The following is a 23,450-nucleotide window of genomic DNA, read 5'->3' as shown; positions in this document are numbered from 1 at the left end:
CTCGTTTATTCACACATTCTTTTTGAAAATCTGCAGAAAATCAACCGTATTCTCTAGCTCAATTCTGTAAAAAACAGATAATTCTACACTCTTAACTGTATTAAACAAGCCATGAATGATCGATATTTGCCCTGTATTTAAATCTAAAGAATTCTTTGAAAATTTGCTTCCATCTTCCTAGTGTCATGTTTCAGCTTGGGGCTGCTCTGCACCAATGAGCAACAGTTTGTGTGTTCAGAGCATGTAAAACTGAAAATACTTCATTTTTCTTTGATCCAAGACTTGAATTAAGTGTTTTTACATAGTTCCTCACAGTTTTTAGCCTTTAGCCCTGGTTCTCCTGACCTCATAGAAGTATAGAAGTTCATATTGCAGTGAAAATTGAGTCCACATCGACTAAAAATGTTACAGAAGCATAAACCGTCCTAAAAATCAAATCAGCTTATCTTAGGTGCAAGACTGTGTAGATTTTGTAAAGATAGAACCATAAAACTTTTTTCATGTGTTCCTTGTGCCTCAGGGTACCTAAAAAATGTTGTCTTATATATTCCCACCTTATTTTTAAATGTTTTTTAGTGTCTTTTAATGTAATTTTAATGTCCTGGAATTCAAATTCTTTTTTTTGGGACCTTAAGCAGATATGAGATTGAAATGCGATTAATTAGATTAATTAATAACAAATCCTGTAATTAATTAGATTAATTTTTTTGATCGCCTGATAGCACTAGTTTTCACACTCAGTTACTTCAACAAGCAACAGTGAAACTGTAAATGTAATTATCCACCGGAAATGACCTTGCCAATTGCATTGTCAAGTAGACAACAATTCAACAAAACACGGCAAAACATTAAAATATTACAACTGATTTGGAGTAAACTAAGTAAAAGCTAAAGTAAAAACAAAACAATACTTGATTACAGTGAAAATGAAAATAATCAGCAGGACAGCAACAGAAGGTGAAGAAGCAAAAGAACAGAAAATCTCAGTAAGATATGAGGTGTAGTGCTGAAACTTTTTGTGTTAAAGCTAAGTGATAACATGTTAACAACACCTACACCTGTCCTGGTAGGTGACAAAAGAGATGCAGAGTGACTCACTAAAAAGTGACTGTGTTTCTAGGAAGAGCTGGCATGGTGTAGCAGTAAATTATTCTCTGCTCAATCCCAACAGTGAGCACAGAGCACAGTCTAACCACCCCGTTCCTCTGGAACAGAGCAAACAAGGGTGGACCTCACTTTTTGCGTCATCACTCTAAAAAAAAAACAGACACTTGCACCCGAGGACACAGGCACAGGAGGGAACTGATGCACTGAGACCTTGCAAAACTCCAGTACAAGTGTAACTTCCAAGTCAAGGTTTAGGGGAAAATTAAAAAGTTCCTGGACATTAGTTACCACAGTAGATCTGTTGATCTGATGACCCTTCTTTCATGTAATTCACAGAATCAGGAAACTGAACAGCTGTTGATATGGAACATGTACAATCTCTGAAAAAAATCCACACGTCAGCTGCTGTCAGAGAATATGTAGGCTGAAGGCACAAGGCAAGTCTAAACTTAGGTGGAGTAGCTTTTCTGCAGGTGTCTTTCTGTTTTCTTTTCATCAGTGTCCGGAAGCTGGTTACAACTGTGAACTATTTAAGAAGTGAAGCTTACTTTCTCATGTAGTGGCTACACTTGCAGTGCATTTAAGTCAGTCACAGGCCACGTGAGACAGTGAGCTTTGATGAAAAGTTTCCCATTCAGAGCTGATAAAAATCCTGACACAAAAGGTGGTTTACTCAATTTCAAGCAGTCAGGTTTATCTGTTCATCTCCCAAGCATATTCACTGAAATACAATCCTCAACCCTGCTTGACGTCATCTTTTTTCCATTAAAATTATAAAGAAAACATAACATCATCTTGAATAATGGCCAGAGCAACAGTGTCAGTAAACAATCTCTGTTGTGTTGCATTAATTTAATGTTCAGTAAAGGTGTTTGACACCTTCAGTGAAAAGAAATCAGCAACATTTCATTTGTAAGAAATGCCCAGTGACTTTTTCAGAAGAATTAAGATGACAAAAAAATTCACATCAACATTTGAGCATGATGTTGTTTCCCACTGCCAGTACTGATGTTAAAGCAAAACATTCTTGTATTTCTGTGCACTGGAGAGACTTTGAACTTTTTACCCCCAGCCTGCTACCCTGACAAATCTTCAAACATTGTTTTCCTTTTAAAATCAGGAGGTATAATCAGGTTATGTCATATCATGTGGAAATACAGCCAGAAATCAGCAACCTTAGGTCTTGTCTCTTGAACTGGTGAGAAAAAAAGGCTCCTAACAGTGTGGCCTCTGACATCCTCTGAAGGTTGAGCCTTGAGTCTGATAGTATGCAGCTAAATTACTGTATTTAAAACTTGATAGACAGGTTAACAGCCTCTATTATTAATGGCTAATGGTTGGGGTCAAAGTTCTTCAGCGATTGGAAAACTTTAAAAGGTGCCGTAAGTTTCTCATGTACGGTCCATTTGTAACATATCCCAGTTATTGTTGGATTATTGTAGTCTTTAAAATAACAGAGTATAACCTGGAGATTTTTTGTCAGTAATGCACAAGGCAGTTTATTTTTTAAATTGTAATTGTTACCTGATCTATTATTATCAATCAGGAACTACGAGACTGATGTGTGTGTGTGTGTGTGTGTGTGTGTGTGTGTGTGTGTGTGTGTGTGTGTGTGTGTGTGTGTGTGTGTGTGTGTGTGTGTGTGTGTGTGTGTGTGTGTGTGTGTGTGTGTGTGTGTGTGTGTGTGTGTGTGTGTGTGGTTTGTGCATGTGAAGGGCTGGGCATTATGAGGAAAGTTTCTTGGTATCTTAATACCGAGGTGGTGCCACATTATATGACAGTATTTCTCTTATTCAGCACTGCGTACTGAGTATCCATGCAACATCATACAGTGTGTCTTTTATTTATTGTGCACACAGGTGGTTTGTGCAGCACAGGCTGTCAGGGCTCTGTCACTGCGCCATGTTCCCTCCTCACTCATGGCTGCATTGATTGTTATGTTTCTGTTAATAAAGGCATTCTGAGTAATGCTTGTGAGATGTTACTCTGCTCTCTTCTAATGAAATATGTTCTGCCACTCTGCCCTGTTCCACCTGCACTCACAGTAGTCCACCGTCTCAAAACCTCAACACCACATGCCCATCATATCTTACAATAAACCATTTCTTGATATAAGATGTTTTAAAAAACTTCCAAACAGAAGACACCATTCCCCTTTTGGGCACACATTCTTCTCATGCATCAATAGTTGCTCTTTTTTTATACCCCACTCACTTTAATTCCTAATTTTCTGCGCACCTTAGCCTCTCCCAGCTGTTAAGTGTAGGCACAGCTTGCAACCTTAACCTAGAATACTTTTGTGAGTTGTAACCTAATAATTACTGCAGCCGTGTGTGAGGGGGAACGCAGTTGATGTGAGACCCTGCTGTGCATTGGAAGATTGTGCAGGTGGCGCAGCTGCAGCCTCCTGAGTGTGTCACAGCGTGGTCAGCCTGGGCCCTCCATGGTAAAAAGCACATCAGCAACACGCCAGACAGACAATGTGTGAAAATTTAGAACAGTACAGAATATTATGGACGTTAAACTGAGCGTACCAGTCTATTCCACCACACTATAAAGATATGTATGTGTATGACTGTATGTACAGACGTGTGTGTGTGTGTGTTGGAACCAAGAGTCACATGCTAAAACTAAAATTAGCACATCTAAATATAGCAGGCTTCCCTCAACAAAAAAGACTTTAAGCCATCCTCTCCTCACATGAACAATCATATACTCAAACGAGAACACTCCCCCATCCCCACTCTGCTGGTCCCCCCATCTGCTGTTGGCCCTTTGAGGCTAAACAGCAGAGCCTGTGGGGGAGGAGGGCAAGAGGGGGGCAGATGGGCACACAATGCTCTTCCTTTAGCAAACACAAAAGCTCCCCGAGCTTGGGGCAAGACAACGGGAGGTGGGATGGGGAGGGAGCTGAAGGAGCAACCATCCTCCACCTGCCCCTCATGAGCTGAGGAAAAGTCCTGAGCTGATACAAGAAACGTTGAATCCAAAAAGAAAAACAATCAGACTGGGGGTGATGTGTTGGTACAATACTGCGGTGGGAGGAGGTTAAAGAGGGGTGACAGGTTAAGCATAGCTCAATCAGAAAAGCTTCTTAACTGGACAAAAGAATAAAATAACAACCTAACAGAGGAGGTGTGTCTGGATCTGTGTCAATACAGCATAATGTGATCAGACATCTGAGAGACATCTGCTGGGCTTCACAGGACCACTAAATGTCTCTGAGTGTGAAAGTTTGAGGACTCACTCGCCACGTGTGAATGTGCTGAATGGTTCTACAACTGACTTTACATACTGGTCTGAACTCCATGACATTAGCATGTTAAGTCTATCAGGATCCTTCAAATTCTACCGATGGGTCACAATGTTTGGATGCTTTAAAATTTAACTAACTATAGAAACATCTAAGGGTTAAAGTAAAAATAAAACTTTTCAAAGGTTGTGCTGGTGCCTGGTTGTAAGATGGTCATTAAAGTCTGGCGGTGGCTGAAGCGCATCTGAAATCTTTCCATAGCTGCATATAGGCCTGTCACGATAATCAATAAATCGATTAACCGAACAATAAATAAAAACGTCCTCGGTAAGTTTGCCAGCCTCGATAAACTGACATGTGCATGAATGTTTGTTTTCCTCCTCTCTTTCGACCAAAGAGAGTGAATGAGAAGATGGCTTACTACGTCTATCTCTCCTAACATCGTGGTGCATAGGTTCTGTAGCGGATTTAGGGGATTTATAGCGGAGTGAGCATCTGTCAAAAATGCGATCTTTGGGGTGAAGATGGGGCTTCTCGCACGTACACACGGAGAGAGCTGAAGTGAGCGTCCTGAGGGGTAGGGAGGAAACACATGCTAATATGAGTGATGGCACGAAAGATACGGCTCTTAAGCCGCCTGCCACAGTCCCAGTGTGGGAATATTTTGTTTTTTATCAGAATGAACAAAGTGTGAGCTCATGAACACCAACGAGCTGATATGTCACATTTGTTTGAAAATAGTGGCGACGAAGAAGAAGAAGGGGAGGTGCAGCAGAGCCATGTTCTTTGACAACCCGCTCTTACTGAGGCTTTTGGTCTGCAAAGTACATAGAAATAAAAGCGCCAAATGGTGGGCGCTCAAAGACAGCTACGTTGCCAAAGAAATGCTGCCCTTCAATACGGTTGAAAGCCAGAAATGTTAAAAATGTTTGACAGACAGTACGGATTGACTGGGAAAAAGTTCACTTTACAAACAATTCAGAAACGGTATAAATTCCCTTTTATTTAGGCTATAGTTTTTATAGTTGTTTTTTTTTTTGAGTTTCGTTTTTTCTTTAGAGACAGGGTCTATGTTTACTCTTTTTGATTAGTATTAATTATTTTCATTGACATTTTTTTTTCTCTTTCTTGTTTGTTAAATTTATTATATTTTTTTGTTTAATTTATTTTATTTAAAAGATCCTGACCTTTTAATTACAGTTAAATACTCTTAAGAAATTAAAGTTCCTTGCTTTTGATATGGTGTACTCACTTTATTATCCCATTTATCATAACTACATCAATGAAAAAATTGAAAAAAAAAATCAAAATTATATTGACAATAATATTGTTTATCGGCTATGATATTTTGGAAACTTATTGTCTAGCAAAATTTATTATCGTGAAAGGCCTAAGGAGAAGACAATGGCTGACATTTCTGGAAATGAGGGTGCAGTGTAGCTTTTTGTGATCACAGAACCAGACAAAGATCAAGACAGGTGCTGCCTGTACCCACAGCCAAACACTGTTTCACCCCATTCACTCTTTTTACTCAGAGACAAACTGATCAAGAATTCTCCATCAAAATCACAGGACACTACAAGCCGGTCCCCTCTTTAATGCAAAGACAGAATGCTAGTTTTGTCAGGTGAGCATCATTAGCCAGCAGGTGTCCTGGCACACAACAGAGCTCCATGTCTCGGGGGATACAAGAGAAAAGACATCTGTAAGACACACAGATACCACTGTCTCACTTCCTGACACCAGGCCGACAGATCTACATGGAAAGGAAGAAGGAGATAAACATCTTTCTTTCAAAAGAGAGCAGCAGGAGTTGTGTTGACTAAGATGGATAAAAGACAGGTCACTGCTGAAAAGATCTGTCAGACACACAGGAGGCAGCTGACACTTCTGAGAGTCTCTACCTGTGAGAGTCACAGAGAGCTGGCTTTCCACCCTCCTCCCTTCTGTCACACTATGATTCACGGTGTGAATCCCCTTCTGTGTCTGATGCAGAAGATGGTTTTTGTGGTTTCATTGTTCAAATAAGCCAATCAAAAACAAAAATGTGTACATTTATACACATTTTTCCAGTACAACCACACGACTCAACAAACTATGGGGTCAGAGTACAAACCAGAACACATGTAAGGTGCAAAGTCTTCAGGAAGTTGCTGATCCTTAACAAGAGACAGTCTGGCACCTGAACCCCAATAAAACTTTCCAACAATTTTCCAACAACTTTTCAACTTTGCTTTGTTCTCATCAAGTAGACTAGTTAAAACTTATTGTTCAGCCACATTAACATAATAAAGGATGAGATATCTGTTGTCCTGATAATCAGTAATTCATTGTCAGAAAGAAAGCAACCTATTCACAAAGTGAACTGATGAATGAACTCATGGAGACAGAAGCACATTCGCTTCCCTTTAAAGTTGACAGCGCAGCACTTTCCGACCTCTTCACTTCCTATTCAGATACTCATCATGACACAGCAATGAAAAAAGCCTAGACTCTGGAAGAGTTGTGTTTACCTTTAACAGCCAAGAAAGCACTCACATGCTTACACATGCAAGTTTCAGAGTTACAAGAAAGGATTTGATATCAGATGCAGTTGGCCAGATACTTCTGAGTCCATCTGTAACAACCACAACCACTTCCTTTTCAACATACTACACCCAACAACACAGAGGGAAGCTACACAGGAAGGACTAAGTGGTAAACACCGTGTGCTCGTGGACTTGTGTCAGAATGTGTGTGAGGGGGAAGGAGGGGCATTACATGCAATCACAAACCATACAAACTACAATCCTGTAAATCACATTATGTCAAAGGAGCTTACAACACCAAGACAAATGTTTACCAAAGAAGCTTTTTTTTCCGAAAACTAATCTGTTTGTTTGTGACATGTGTCGCAAAAATATTTGTACAGTGATCTGCAAAAAAAATAAGATCACAGAACGTCATCATCACAGGCTTCAATTAAGATCTCTTAAGGGATCAGTTGCTTGTAGCGAGGCCGGCATTTGCAAGACATAGGCATGGCAACCATCAGAGAAGTCGACCACACCTCTACTGAAGAGTTCATTGAAAAGCTTGCTGTTCTAGTCCGATAATGGAGACGCATACATCAGGACACTAACTTTTTCAAAAGTGTTAGGGTGTCTTTTTTTTTTTTTTTAAATATCCACACAAAAACCAATTGTAAAAACAGTTTAATGATTTTGACATCCAGCTAAATAATCTAGCTGTTGTAGCATTAAAATGCTGGATCTCAACCAGTTTTTTATTTCTAATGTTTGCGAGGCAAAATCAGCTTTTTTCAACTAAAGGTGAAAGAGAAATCTTAAATCTCAACTACTTGGGAACACTTTGAATTTTGGTGAACCTGATATCGATACTTTCAAAATATTTATTGATCAGGCGCAGGCTTGTCACATTTCACACGTACTCTGTGCTTGCTGCAGTCCGTCAGCACCAAGCACTACTCTGTACTTAGCTGCCACTCTAATCAATCATTGCAATCACACAGCTCGCAGTGCAGTCCATCTCCGACGCACTACATCTCCGTTCTGTTTCATACACCGTGAGTCTATAGTTTCCAGTTGATTTCAAGTAAAGCACCATGTTCGGGCTTCCAAGCAAAAAATCACAAAATGAACTCAAAGTGAACTGCAAATTAATCTCTGAGAGGTAAAGTGCCTGTTGTTTACATGTTATTTATTTATACATGGTTGTTGTGTAGTTTCACAATTTCTGTGGGAACGTGGTTCTCCTATGATCTTGCGTATCTAGCCACGATGGAGTGTCCTGTGCTGCGTTCAGCTTCAGAGACAGTTCCAACACAAAAGGGTGGATGTCTGATGGAGCAGGACCACCGCAAGCCCAAAGTATGTGGGAATTTGGGGTTAGTCTGCTGGTTAAGCCACCTCCTCGTACAGAGCAGTCCTTTACAAATAAAATTGTAAAAATTTAAAAAAAAAAACATCAACATGTAAGGATTAAACAACGAGGAAGCGTGCATTAGATCGTTCTAAGGCACGACGTGGAGTGGGAACACCACGACGCGCAGCGCAGCGGAGTGGTGTTACTCCGCGGAGTGCCTTAGAACGGTCTAATGCACGCTTCCTCGTTGTTTAATCCTTACAAGAGATGACGGAGACATTTCCTTTCACTTTCCAGTTGACAGTATTTCCCTTCACTGACCAGTGAGCCAGAGGACTGTTTTGATTAAGTAAATGGCGAAAACACAAAAACATATCTCTGTTTTTTTAAAAAAAAGTTTTTTTCCTTTTTGAACCATATGCCCTTCAAGATGTACCTGCACCCATAAAGCAGAGGTTGCTGATAAAATTTGTCTGGCTGTGCCTGTGAGTTCATGTAATAAAGTTGGCACTAAGTTGGAGTTCCACTTCAACGTCCTGTTTATTGTTTATCATTTTCTTATCAAGGATATACAGATGAGGGAACTCAGAACAGAAAAAGTAAATCCGCTCTTCTTTTGAAGTAAACATCAGATTTAAGTCCCCCAGCAAAAGGAACATCACAATCATTTATTTCACAAATGTTGATATAAATTGAAAATACTTACATATCTGTTTGTATTAGCTGAGTTTGTATCAACCCTCACCACTTCAGGGTTACTTTTGTTTTTTGTCCAGATTTGAGTTTTGGAATTAATCAACTTGTGTTTGTGTGTTAGCATTGGGAGGAGATTTGACTGATTGCACTGATTGACTTGATACAAGCATTACTGTTAGTCCAGCAACAATAGAGCAGAAAAAATCTGCCCATTTAAAACAGTCAGGATGTGCATGTTCTCAGTGAAAAGGGTTTTTGTGAAAGGCATTTCCATGTAACTAGAAATGTGACACCAAGAAATGCTGTGTTGATGAGTCAAATCTGCTCCTCACCTACGAGGCAGATAAAAAAATGATTGGTATGTGTAGAGCTGGGAAATTTTGCTCTTGCTTAATCAGGCTTGATAGACCTCACATGGATAAGTAAGAGCTTTCTATTCCATGTAAGAAAAAAACACTCCTGAAAGACAACTCAAAGAAATGAACAGTGAGAAAACTAAAGGAAAATCAAAAGTACTCAACAGAAAACAACTCCCTTCCTCTGTCCCTGCCCACTTTTCCTTCCTTTTTTTCTCACCATCTTATGATCAAGTCTTGGGCCTGGCACTTTCTCTGTATCTCAAACAAACCTTTAATTTTAATCAGCCTGGCTAGAAATAGAGCCCTATTTGTAACAATGACACAAAATGTTATCAGAAAAATTTAATAAAACCAAAAAATTAATAACTGTTCAATAATGCAACAAAAGGGCTGAAACTAAAATTCAACTTGAAAAATGTAGTAAAACTCAAAATGTAACAAGTTTTTACATATTGGGTATTACTATATTTTGGCCTTAACTTTTGCTACATTATCGACCAGTTATCACATCCCAGATTTTATTACATTGTTTTATTACATTTTTGTGTTGTTGCTACATATCAGGCTCTAACGAGCCTCGACTGTGTGAGTACTAGGCTCATACAGTGTGAATGGTGGTCATCCCTACAGCAAACTAAATTCCTCTGTTAAACAGTAGTCAAAGAGAAATAAAGGGAAATCCTCGTCTTACAGACAAGAACAAAACCCTCAATAGAATTGGCAAATGGTGTCACTTCCTCTTTTGTCAGTGAAGCCTTGACAGGTGTGTTTACCTCACCAACTGACTTCCACATTGGCACATCCAAGTTTTACCAAGTCAAAACTGTCAAAAAAAAACCTGCTGTGTTTTCTGCGAGACAAGAGTGCACTTGCTCTGGATTTTGATTATTATAAGACCACCTGTCATAAAAACAAGAAAACCATCCAGCATTATGAAGTGCTTCAGTTTTGACTCTCCAGCATCCTCTCCAAGTTCCCAACTCTAAACTGTTTTACTTCAGGACCCAAGTTTAAGCCAGGACACTGGAACTCTCTGAGAAGTCAGAGATTAATCAAGAATAACAAGAATAAAAAACTGTAATCTGACAATGAAATAATAATTATAATAAATGTACAATTTCCCTGTATTACATTAAAGCAGTACATCTGAAAATCCACGGATAACTTAAGTTATGTTTTTGCATTTAAGATATTTTGATTAAAGAGCTTGCATAAAAGAGATGAGCCGGACTGTGGCAAATGTTCACCTCCCAATAGGACAGCAACCCTGAGCACACAGCCAAGACGACAAAGGAGTGGCTTCAGGATAAGTCTCTCAGTGTCCTTGAGTGGCCCAGCCAGAACCAGGACTTGAACCTGATTGAACATCTCTGGAAAAAGATGAAAATAGCTGTGCCCTTTTCAACCTGACCTTAAGAGGATTTACAAAGTAGAATGAGAGAAACTCATTCTGGGGGAAGTGGCCCCAAATCCAGGTGTGCTAAGCTTGTAGCTTCATACTTAAGGTGTCAGGAGGCTGTGACCACTAACAAAGCTGCTTCCATAAAGTATTGAGTAAAGGGTGTCTATTTATGTCAGATGTAAACAAACAGATCACTGTGTATTGAATCCATTTACAGAACGGACAAAAAAGACAGTGTATCTCTGCAGTGTCAGTGTGTGGGTTAATCAACTGAAGTTTACACATGGAAAAACAGTCCACTACATTTTTGACCATGGAAAACTGATTTTGTCTCCTTGGAGAAGTCACTCTAATAATACTTTAATTTGTCATCAAATGTAGTTGTTCAGCCACCAATAAACCCTGGCTGCCATAAACACAAGTTCTCTAACACTGATGTGGCCAAAACAGTTAGTCATGTCTCTGATGAAATCAGGGCAATGACACATCTTCTGAGTAACTTTCCAAATAAGGCAAAACCAGACATGGAGAGTCAGTGGCGAACACCTGTTTCGATCAGAGATGATAGTACTGTACAGTGAGCAGTAAAACTGTTTATGTGAGCCACCACCAGTAAATCAAAAGACTTGTCTGAGCTTTCGTCAATGTGGTGAGACATTTTGGACATCTGCCAAATTAGGATACATCACCCAATTGAGCAGAAATAATTCAAGTTTACAGTAAAGGTTGATACGGTGTCGATATATGGGATGAATTTAAAATGGAGTCATTTAAGTCAAATTCAAACAGTGCAAATTTTTTCACCTCTACAAAGAATCACCCACTGAATGAGTTTGATGTTAATTACTTTGATTGCCTGATCTGGCAATCAAATCTTTTACTGGCATGGAGGCAGCAATCAGAGCAAAATACACATGTAGAAGACAACTGAGAGGAAACAGCAGGAGGAAATGTGTGAGCCTGACAGAAGTAGACATGTAGTGCTCTTAAATACATCCAGCTTTCTTTGACAGATGGACTGAATCTTTAATTCTCAGCAAGTTTAGACAGGTATGCCTCTGATACTGTGGGCTATTACATTTGGCCACATTAAGCTCCATTACAGGTTAAGGTAAGAAACCGTCATTTATTATCACTCAAATAATGAACTAGAGCCAAATTAAACTTGTCCATCAGTATCCTAACACAACCATTTACAAGACGACAAAGTAAAAATGGTCATATTTTACATGGAAATTAAAATGTTTTGACAAATTCAGGAGTTGGCTAGTCAGTTCTAGCCCCAAAGGGCTAGAACTGACTAGCCAACTCCGGTAAGCTGACCCATACATGGTATTCTTTGCTTGCCTGAGGCTCTGTGTAACTTTTCTCTGAGTTAAGAGCCGGTAGTAACAATCAACTGAAGTATGGCTTTGATAGAAATGTATCCTTTGGCTCCATCAAGTTTGCGAGTCGTTCAATGCTGAATACAGAAAATGTCTTTGGCTACATTTAGTGATACGTGTTGTAAACTCTTGACCTTTTGCGGTGCCCTGAGGAGGTGAGGTTGTAAAGCATTGCCTTTAGTCTTTTGGCTTGGCTGGATTTCTGGATTCACAATGAGGTGACAGAATTTATATATATATATATATATATATATATATATATATATATATATATATATATATATATATATAATTTGGATCCCCCCACAGTAAGGACGGTGTCTTAAAGTGATACTCCAGGATGGAACAAGTTGGGTCCTATCACAAGGTTTAGGGCACAAATTACCCCTACAGCAGTGTTTTTGTGCAGCAGAAGCCCAGAGCGCTCGCACCAAACACCCCCTCCCTGCTCATCTGCTGGTTTCCTCTGCACTCAGCCTTATTGCTGTGAATGCAGCAATGCATTCACAGCATATGTTCTTCTGTGACAAAAAAATTTATTCTTCTTCTTCATTCTTCCGCCCGTTTTTTTGGACCGCTAAAACTCCAGCAAACTTCAACCGATTTTCACCGTTCAAACTTCAAAACGTGTGTTTCAGTGGGGACAAGGGGGCTATGACTTTTCAGAAACTTTTCACGAATAATTTCCGAGATATTCGACGATTTACGAAATTTTGGTCACATAGAGATGAATGGGGAATTTTCAAAATTTTCTCCCTTCAGGACATTTTCTCAGCCTGCTTAAAACCCTCCTCATTCAGTCATACATTCAGCTACAAACTCCATTCAAACTTCAAAATATTCAGCTATCTTTTGGCTTCATTCAGTGGGTTTCAAATGTTTCCTAGCATTCATAGTTTCTTCACAATGACCCTTCAAAGGTCATGATGCATTTCAGCTCTTCGAGCCGTTTAACATTGGTGTGTATTGGACGGAATGTTTCAGCTCAGAGTGGGAGATTCAAACGACAGAGCACGGAGAGGGGGAAACAAGACCTGAGAAACTTCTGGGTAAACTGCTCTCTTGGCCACATTTTTTGAGCTATCAACACAAATAAGCCCTCAGCATGTAAGTAGTCTTGTCCTGCTTCTGACAAAGTGGTTTTTAAAGCAAAAGGATGGAGCACTTTTTCACAAAATGGCCAACTGTCATGAGAAGTTCAAAAAAATCCCCATATACCTCCATGTTATTTCCTGAGGGGTTTTCTCAGATATCAGTAAATTTTTCCCTCATCTATCTATCGCTCTCGTGGGTTCGTTTCTTGACCTTCATGCATGAAATTTAGCCGGACAGCTTCCTCTGAGTCTCAGGATTCCTACGGTGTGTTCATTTTAATTCTAGCCCTCACGGTTTTGGCAAAGTGACAGGAGATTCGGACTCTTGCTTTGCCACAAAATCTTCAGAAGATTACAGTAAGAAGGGCAAAGTTGTGCACCTGCACCTGCTGCCCTTGACGAGCTGGTCACCGTGGAAACCTTTGATCTCATGCAGCTGTTTATAGTAACTCATCAAAACATCCAGGAACAATGACAAGCATGTGTCTGTTAATTTATCATTGATCACCAATGCAAAATCTGGCTTCAGATAAGTCTCAGCAGACAGGTTTACATGATTGAACACACACACACACACACACACACACACACACACACACACACACACACACACACACACACACACACACACACACACACACACACACACACACACACACACACACACACACACACACAGGGCAAAAGAATAACACTTTAACAGCATTTGACTTCCATTTCCCTGAGTCAGCTCCTTATTTTCCTAGATTTTTTTCTTTAAATTTAAATCCCTTCCTTTAATTCTTGAATTGATTCAGCCATTCAAACTTTTAAATCCAATTTTAGATTACACTGATTCATGCTTCATGATCATTCTTTTTGTCAGAATTGCAAGCACCTTTACACCCTGATTTCAAAGGGAATGTGTTGGGAATCAACAGACTCCACCAGCTCTCTGATGGCAGTTGGTAAACAATGATCACCATGGCAACATGTGGCTTCAGATGGGCCTCAGCCTACAGGCTTACATGGTTAAAAAACTAACACATAGGACACACAGGATTACATTTTAACAGGGTTTAAGATAGCCGACATACATTTACCCTCAGTCAGGTCATTATTTCCATCAATGTTTTTTAAAATTTGATTAATTCCTTTAATTTTTGAATACACGCAACCATTTCAACTTTAAATTCATTCATCCATTCAATTTATTGTCCATTTATTTCCTCTCATCCAAGAGTTCATGGCAGGTTAATTTAGCATTCTGCATTAGCAGTTGAGCGCAAGCTTTTACAGGACTTCTTTAAACAATTTTCAGACATATCCTCAGTCATTCATGATCAGCATTCTGCATCAGCAGTTGAGCACAAGCTTTTCAAGACTTCATTCAACCATTTTAAGACACATCTTCAGTCATTCATGTTCAGCGTTCTGCATAAGCATTTCAGTGCAAGCCTTGCATGACTTCATTCAACCATTTTCAGACACATCTTCAGTCGTTCATGTTCAGCTTCTGCTGTAGCATTTCAGCGCGAGTTATTTAAGACTTCATTCAGCCATTTTCAGACATATCTTCAGTCATCCATGTTCAGCATTCTGCATTAGCAGTTCAGCGCAAGCTGCTTCAGCATTCTGCATTCACAGCGCAATTTCTTCAGAAATTGCTTTTCTAGTTTAGCAGTGTTTTTGTGTGAAAGTAACGCGATGAAAATTCCCTAAATAAAGCGTGAATGCAGACCGATATCAGATTTTTTTGGTGGGAGTCCGTTTATTTGTGTTTTTGGTCAAGTAAAAATTGGCCCCGTCTGAACGCAGAGGAAGCCGGCAGAGGAGCAGGGAGGGAGTGTTTGATGTGAGCGCTCTGGGCTTCTACTGCACAAAAACACTGCTGTAGGGGTAATTTCTGCCCTAAACCTTGTGATAGGACCCAACTTGTTCCATCCCGGAGTATCACTTTAAGGTATAGCTGCATATTGTTTTGTGAAGGGGAAAATTTCTCATTTCTCATTTCTGGACACATGGAAACCGAAGCGTTTTAACACATTAGGTTTAAAAATTTCTGACACATCTACAATTTCAAAAATCATCTTTTTATTCTTTTGCACAATATTAATAATTGCACTGTCCTCACTGTATTCGTTAAACATGCTTAACTTGCATGCCTGCAAGGACTGCCCTGTTGTGGCTTCATTAAAGGAACTGAACTTTTGGAGAAGTAGACGCATCAAATCACGCCATCATAGATCTACAGCCTGTTCACCACACTCCACGATAACTTTGCACCTTAAGGCAGCCACAACCTTGTTTTTGGAGTTAAAATGCCTGGCAAAAATCATTGGCTTTGCTTTTGGAAAAAAACCTCTGCAATCAAAGACAAATTGGGAAAGAAAAGCCCCAACATGGGGAAATAACAGGGGTTGTCATTACACTGTTGTGAGAGCATAGAGCACAGGACATTGACACCTCTAAAACTGGTGTACGGCTACAAACAAATAATAAATTTAAAGAAAGGGGACAAACGAACAAACACTAGATATAATTTACAAAATGCTTGATTTCATGACTCTCAATATTAAAAATACCCATTCCAAGTAAAAACTAAGTTGCCTTGTCCCCCGCAAAACATCACTCCAGAGTGGCAGTGTGTGTGTTCATCTTCCCGCCTCACAAGAACAAAAAGTAACCACTGCATTGAAAACCTCAGCCCACTTGTTCCACTGATATAAGACGAGCACAGTGGCCCAGCGAGGTCTCGACACTGAGGTTTACATCACACAGTACAGCGCAGTCTGGCAAAGATGTTGACCTTAGCTACTCTGCAATGTTATCTAGGAACAGAGTGTGTTGTGTTCAAGTTTAGAATGGGACACCTTGCTGCATGGAGTGCGTTATTCTTCTGTTTACTGCACAAACTCTGACACTACTACAGCCAACCTCTGATGCAAATATAGCCCTGAGGCGTAACATCATGCAGTGTGTTGGCATTTTGTAGTTGCCAAACTAGTTAAGTGTGACATTCTTTCTGAACTTTATGAAAGGATTTCATTTTCTTACAGCAAAGCAACCCACACCCTCATGTTTTTAACGGGGCTATTTTAGGTCAGAGTGTGGCCTTCACCTGATTGCTCCGGATAACACGGTTTCTGGTATGAATATAAATGCAGTCCCTGTAAGACGATACCCAAGATGCCTCACACCCTCTGACAGCCTGTGTGTGTGGCAGAACATTTTAAAGTCAGACCAATCAGCACAGAGAGGCACCGCACTTTGACTCAGACAAGGCTCTGACATTGACTCCCTGCTACAGAATTTATCAAGAACAACACATAAAAACAGTAGAGAAACCCAAATGTCAGGAAATCCCAGGACTTAAGGGTTTCTCTGTGTCTCAGTTTATTCAGCTGCACTGTGAGCAACAAAAGTTCTTCAGGAGACAGCTTCCAAGTTTTACAAGGTGATATCACCTCCAGCCAGGCTGACAGATTGAACACTGCAAACTTAATGAGTGAGATGGAGCTGAGTCAGCTGACATCGGTGAAGAGACAAGAACGGTTTTTGATTAGGTCATCAATGAAGGGGACAAATGTGTTTGGCAACAGTCTGTTTCACAACAACAGAAAGAAGCTATAAAGATGGAAGACAGCTCCAGAGTGCAAAAAGTTTTTAACAACTGTAAAGGTTATATGAGGAGGAGGAGGGAAATCCTGCCTTTAACATCATCTCACATGGGTGCCTTTAAATTACTGTTGCGTGTTCGCTAGTTTGGAAAAACCACTGTTTCCAGACAACCTGTGTTTTGTGTCATACTGTTCCACGAAGCAGCCCAGGCTGTGAGGCAACACGTCCAGTCAGATTTATGACATGTATATCAGGGATTCACTGAAACAATTTTTCTGGTTCTGATACCAAAACCTGGGCTTTGGGTATCAACCAATACCGATCTGACACCAATGTGAAAATAACAACTTGCATGCTCTACTGTGGGAAAGGTCTGGTAATGTTTTGAGTAAAAGATAAAAATGAGTACATATGGAATTACTGAGGTTGATATTTATTCAAACTATAGAGTGTTAACATGTTTACCTGTAGCTTGGTAAGAAAGTGCTTCAGAACTTACAGAAATCAATATCCAATTGTAAACTTTTATACCTTGATGACGAACTCAGTTTAACCTCAGTGTCAAGTTTGGATCAGCGCTTTCCCACCAATATTTGATTCAGCTTCAGGGGGCTGGATACAGCCTATACCAGTGTTGAGAACGGTGCATCCCTGATGTAAATGTAGGTACAGGTGGTGGGCTGTTTATTATTTCATTATTTTTATGGAAATCTGAAATTATAATATAGGATAGAGGAAAAGCGTGCACTCTTTAATAGTTGTTTAAGCTTAGCATTATGTATCCGCTTAAAATACACCTCCACCTTCAAGTGGGTAGAGCCAACGTGATAGAGATATTACTCCCTGCTGAGCTTGTGTCAAGTCACCTGAGTTGAAATATATCAGCACATAACCGACGCTGAAGCCCCAGGCAGACCCAAAGAGGATCAGTGCAAGAAACACGCCCACTTTCTGTTGGGGTTATCAACTGACGTCAACTTTGAGAGAGGAGAACACAAGTCTACCTCAACACTGAGTCACTATGCTCTTACACTATAAAGGGTCTAAAGCCTTTTACTTCAAGTTGTCACAATATCACTGACGTCATGATATGGCACTTGTTTTTTTACAGGTTTATTAGTGGACTGTCTGATGTGGCACAGCCCTAGTTCCCTGTTTTACGTTATTTTAGTCACCAAAGCAAAAATATTATTTACATCAAGAACATGTTTCTTTTTGTAGAGGAACCAACAAATTGAAATCTTCTTTTTTACTTGTTTTTTCCACACAGTCTGTTTTAAAACTGCTGTTCAGTTCTGTCTAACGTCCCAGATGTTTTAAGTATTGTACATATTGGCGGTAAACATTTGTCGTATATACAAAATTTGGTCTCAGACTACAAACCTGAAAAATATAGGAACGGTTGGCGAACATCTGTTTGTTGTAAAGAAAACACATTGGTTGTTCCAACACACTCATTAAACCATTAAAAAATAATTCCAGTTTGTTTGAGTTAAATTTCAGAATACATTGTTGATTTACATAGTTTTATCTACACCCTCACTGATGAACAGTAAAAGAATATTTCGGACTGTTTGCTCTGTTTTTTTTACTGGTCCAAGAACCTGAAACTTCATTTCTGCTCACTGTGAGCTGTTGACCACCTTCATGAACACTGACACTTTTCGCTGGTGCAGCTGTTCGTCCTTTACTCTGCTAAACTGGCAAATCACACTGTATAAGCTCTTACTTTTTGACAGAGCTGTTTATTTATCGTCTCTTTATGAAAACACATTGCCAATTAGAGGCAACTTTTTTAAAAAATAATAATTTAAAAAGATAACACTTTGACATAAATGAAACCATCTTCAAGATGTGCTTTATGGTTTCCAAGTTTAACTAATACTTTATCTGTTCATAAGACAAAGTCGGCCTTCTATGAGCCAGGCAGCACTTTACCACTGATGGACCAATATAAAGATATCATTACTAGGAGGTGCAAAGGTACGGGGATTGACATTGATCTGTTACAGCACTTTTGGTTTGATGCATAGTGTACTGAAACAGTTAAGTGCAGCGCCGAAGGGAATGCAAATTGAAGGTCCAAAATCTAGGAGTGTATCACACACAGCGTCATCATATAGGCTACTGAAACACTGGAAAAACGTTTCTCTCTTGACAACAAACTGAGTTTGGATTTGTTTTATCACCAATTATTTTTGTGCTGTGAGTCAAATATTGGTAACCTGTACTCATTGTTATATGTGTCAATGAGAAGTGGAGGAGAGGCAATACACTGCAGAAAGTGCACTAAGTGCAGCGTGGGTCATATAATGACTTGAGGAAATACAGTTCATATCACACCTCTATCTGGAAAACAATACAAAATAAAATAACACCCTCAGCTGGCAGCCTTGCTTGGTTTTAATCCCAAAAAGGCAACTTTCAGAGGAGTAGTTTTACATTCAGCACATGCACCCTGATAGAGTACCTGCTGTCATCAGGGCAGCTAGAGAGAAGCTGCCGAAACACTAAAAGCATGATTGGCATCTTGTACAACCCGACTATTTTTCTACAGAAATTTACCTGTTTTGTTGTGAGTGGCCCTCTTAAATCTATGCACACATATAGTTTACTTTGAAAAAGGTAATTTCTGTTCAATATTAGGGATGGAACATTTTATAAAAAAAATCTGAATCATTCAGTTTCCTCACTCAGTTCGGGGCACATTTGCTTCGTTCAGTTTGCATTTTTTTTCCTTCATTTTACTACTCAGTTTGAAGCGAGTATGTAGCTCCAATCATACCCATGTGCAACTCGAGGCGAAGGAGTACAGCGTGTGTTACGTACATGATGAGTGGCGAAGACAGAGACAGAGGGTGTACCTATGGCATTATGTTGTTCTGCTGTCACAGAGCACTTTTGATTCAGTGTGAGCTCTGATGACGGCGGCAAGAAAGTGGAGGATAAAACCGCGACTTAGTGTTGCCAACTTAGAGACTTAGTCGCAACATTTAATGGCTTTTCAGACCCCTACGACCAGTTTTTTAAAGACGACAACTCTTGCAATCTTCTGGAGTTTGTTGAATCTGATGTTACTCCCCAATCCAAAACACAGACAGTCTCCTCTTGCTGCTCGAGAGAAGACAACTGCATTCAAATGAATCACCCAAGTGTGTGTCTCATTATGGTCACTTCGGCCAGTCCCAAGCCCAGATAAAGGAGGAGGGTTGATATTTAGACATTTAAAAAAACAAGAATGGACAAAACAAAGTTAATTTGTAGTTCTAAATGATGTTGTGTTTTACTCCTTTCTGTCCGTCCCACGTTATTTGTCTCTCCTACAGAGTCCATGACAGTTACATGAAAATGGATTTTTTGCAAATTAGACAGCAGTGTCATTTAGTGACTTCAGGGACAGCCAAAAGTGACTTTCTTTACTGAGGAGTTGGCATGTTAGAGATGTTATAAATGTTAGAACTAATCTGTTAATAGTGGATTATTTGGATATATGGTAAACTGGGGTGTTAAAAACAACCATTTCACTTCTATTCAATATGGATATAAAAAATGTTTTATAAAATATTAGATTTCTGCCTTGTGACATGGCAACGTTTTGACATCATATCTATGGGTTTAACCGCCTAAAATGGGCCTAGTAAGTCAAAATATAGATTTGAAAAACAATGTTTTCCCTATTTTTACAGCCTTTGGGGGGCAGTGACGTTGTCGGGGGGGGTTGCATCTTCATAGAGAAGGTGCTTGAAGATGTTTCTTGTGGTTTTCCCAGCTCTCTGTCCACTATATGAAGTGTGCTTGTCTTTGTGTGCGGGCACATGTTTGTGTGTCTGTAAACGCGTTGGGGCAGAACTTTGCCATGCGCAAACCACCACAAGGAGAAATGTGAACACAACAATGTACAAATGACATCCTGTCATGTTAAATTAGATTAACATAAGGTAATTTAGTCTGTTAAATTAAAAAAAGGTATAGCCCTGATTTATGAGAGCAGTAACTCTAAATTACTTGTGCTGTGATCTGGCGCTTCATGGAAAATAAAATTAACTCCACTTCCAGGGGGGGCGGGCTGCCCCCTATACAATGGTAGGGGAAACACTGAAAATTTTTCCTTTTGCCTGTCCTCTTTGGCCAACACAGCACACCTGTAAGCCCTCTGTGCCATGTGAGTAAAGAGCATCAACAAAGGCTCTTCTGAGGTTAAAATATCAATGTATATCTGAAACAAAAGAATGACGCTCAACATGTTGTCGATGACTGATGCCGTCTAAAAGTTGACCACAGATTTGCAGTGGAAAAAGGTGTGACCCAGTTAGCTTAAATGCTTTCCAGTCTAAACCACCACACCGGATGTTCTCAGGCTGACATTAAGATGGACTAGATTATGTACTGAACTTGTTTAAGCTTTACGATGCTATCCTTTGTTTCACAATGAATCAATAACTTAACTAGCCTGTAGTGCTTCACTGGGTCCCGTTTAGGTGGTCTGTGTGTGGATAGCTGTTGTGAGGTCTGCCCTTCATCAATCATTGACTGGTGCTGGATGATATTTTCTTTGAGAGGAAGCACCTTTTACTTTAGAATCACTGTACAAGCCCGTTAACCATTTACTGGTTTAAAGGATACACAAATACAGCATTTAAATGGTTTGGGTTTGAACTACAAATAAAATCAATTAATTAATGCAGAAATTATCAAGACTGAGGAACCTTGTCCCATTCTTCCATCTGCAATACTCTGTGGGTCATTTGATGAGAACTGAGGCTTCACAGAACAATAAATTAAATAATCTGCTTATTATCAATCTATCTGGTGATAAAAGAAATATGCTTCTTGAAAATAATGTCTTTGGGGTTTTTGTTTAGCGTTAGAGACCAGGCCATTCAGCTGTCAATATCACATAACTTGTCAATGTGAGACAAGGAAATGACCACCAACAGAGGCTTGAAATAGTCCCTTCCTGACAGTACTACTCAGACTTCTAGCCACTCAGTTATTCGTCAGCTTACCCTATAATACCAGGTTTCCAACCCTTCAAATAAGAAAAAGACACTTGAAATATCGTTGCCTGTGTTGCATTACTTTGGTTTGTCACTGAAAAAGGTGACAATCTCAGAAACAAACAATGAGCGGACACTAAGTTTCAGTATCAACAAGGGGTCTCACAGTCGTCAAAGCTATTCCACTTTTTATATTTACTCATAACTTACCTTCAGCGCGTACTTGTCTCCAGTCTTTTTCTGGTAAATTTCAAGCACCTTGCCATTGATGCCCAGCCCCAGCACCAGGCTGGTCACCTTGTAGTCATCAGTTATGGCGCTCTTCTTGATCTGTAAGCTGGGTCTGGCGTTGAACTGGCCTGGAAGGTTCTGCTGTACGGCCGTGTTCTGCTGCCCCGACGGGTGAGGGAACAGTGGCTGGTTCTGTGCGTTGGACAGCATGCTCTCGGTCTTGGGTGAGGGACAAACAGCCGCCTCTCACACAAAACTTATCGGGCTTCTTTTTTTTCCCTTTAGATACACTCCAAGTCGTCTTCCTGGGTTAGCTCGGTCGTCCTGTGACGAAATGTGAAGAAACCAGGCCTCAGGAATAACCGCTGGTAGTTTTGACGTTACAGGTTAACAAAGTCACTTAGTTAGCCGTTTTAAGGCTAAATTAGCCTAGTGTTAGCATGCTAGCATGGACCCGGGCTTCAGGGCTAACACAACTCAGCTATCGGTTAGCTGAAACATCTCCGCCACAATCGACCGTCCGCCGGTTCCTCAAAAGCCACTTCAGGAACTTTTCTAAAACGTCCCATTAATCGGTTATTGGGCTGTTTTTATATTATCAACGAAAAAACTCGCGACTGAAGTTAAAACTGCGACAACAACACTCTACGACAGACAACAGAGAAAGAGGAACTCGGAGACCACTAGCACGCCAAACACAGCTCACTTTCCGACGGACAGACACCCAGGAGGAGCAGGTTTTACTACTGACGTCATGGTCGGGGTTTTTCTGCGCTTAAAGGAGAAGCACGGTGGAGGTATCGACAGAGTTTATATAACAGGACAAATAGGAGGGACCATAAACTAAGGTACGCCTTTATGGCCTTAACCACTTAAATTTAGTTAAGATCAAGCACTGCAGTTTCACTTTTGATACATCGATATTTATATCCTCTGGTACTGTCTACCCCATGGGTGTTGTGAGAGGGGGATCAAATTTTACCACAGAGGTCACTGAAGTTAGCAGGGTAATCCTCTGCTGTTCTGAAGAGACCCTCCAACATTATTGAGATAGGCTGTGGGGCAGAAATGGGCTAATGTAATTTTGAATTTTCAGCCTGCTTTCTACCATGCAGGTGTAAATTTACACATTTAAAACGTTAATTTTTTTGCCTCTGGTAAAATTATGTTGGTTAAGAACTTATCTATGAATTGAATCTTTTTGGAAGACGGAAATGTATCTGATCCCAAAATTCCCCTTGTGATAAACATAACAGAAAACACCCTTCCTTTTACCCTCTTCCTGCTTTTCCTGTATTGAGAGTTGGAATTGTGAGCTTTGCTCTGCTTTGATCTTTAAAAAAAATTCTCTCTTTCAATTTTTTTTTTCAACTTTTAGTACTTTCTGACTAGGCTTTGCTTATGATGGATATCATGGTAATCTTATCTTCTGCCAAAAACTGTTCATGCTGCCAGTTGACTA

The 23,450-nt window shown here is 39.9% G+C and overlaps 1 protein-coding gene across 1 annotated transcript in view; it reads right to left on the bottom strand.

Annotated features, from left to right (window-relative positions):
* Positions 1–22,721, bottom strand: part of mapkapk2a (MAPK activated protein kinase 2a) — a 39,152-nt gene extending 16,431 nt beyond the window's left edge. Inside the window, exon 1 of the mRNA XM_074674118.1 lies at positions 21,968–22,721. Within this exon, the coding sequence (XP_074530219.1) occupies positions 21,968–22,198 (231 nt within the window). The 5' untranslated portion in view covers positions 22,199–22,721. The remainder of the gene's footprint in view (positions 1–21,967) is intronic.
* Between the last annotated feature and the right edge of the window lie 729 nt (positions 22,722–23,450).

This window comes from Halichoeres trimaculatus, unplaced genomic scaffold (genome assembly GCF_033239565.1).
Source record: "Halichoeres trimaculatus isolate MK-OKI-2021-1 unplaced genomic scaffold, fHalTri1.1 fHalTri1_scaffold_1, whole genome shotgun sequence".
In the NCBI taxonomy this organism is placed as follows: Eukaryota; Metazoa; Chordata; class Actinopteri; order Labriformes; family Labridae; genus Halichoeres; species Halichoeres trimaculatus.
The sequence above is the reverse complement of the archived record's forward strand: the minus strand, read 5'-3'. Positions and strand labels throughout refer to the sequence as shown.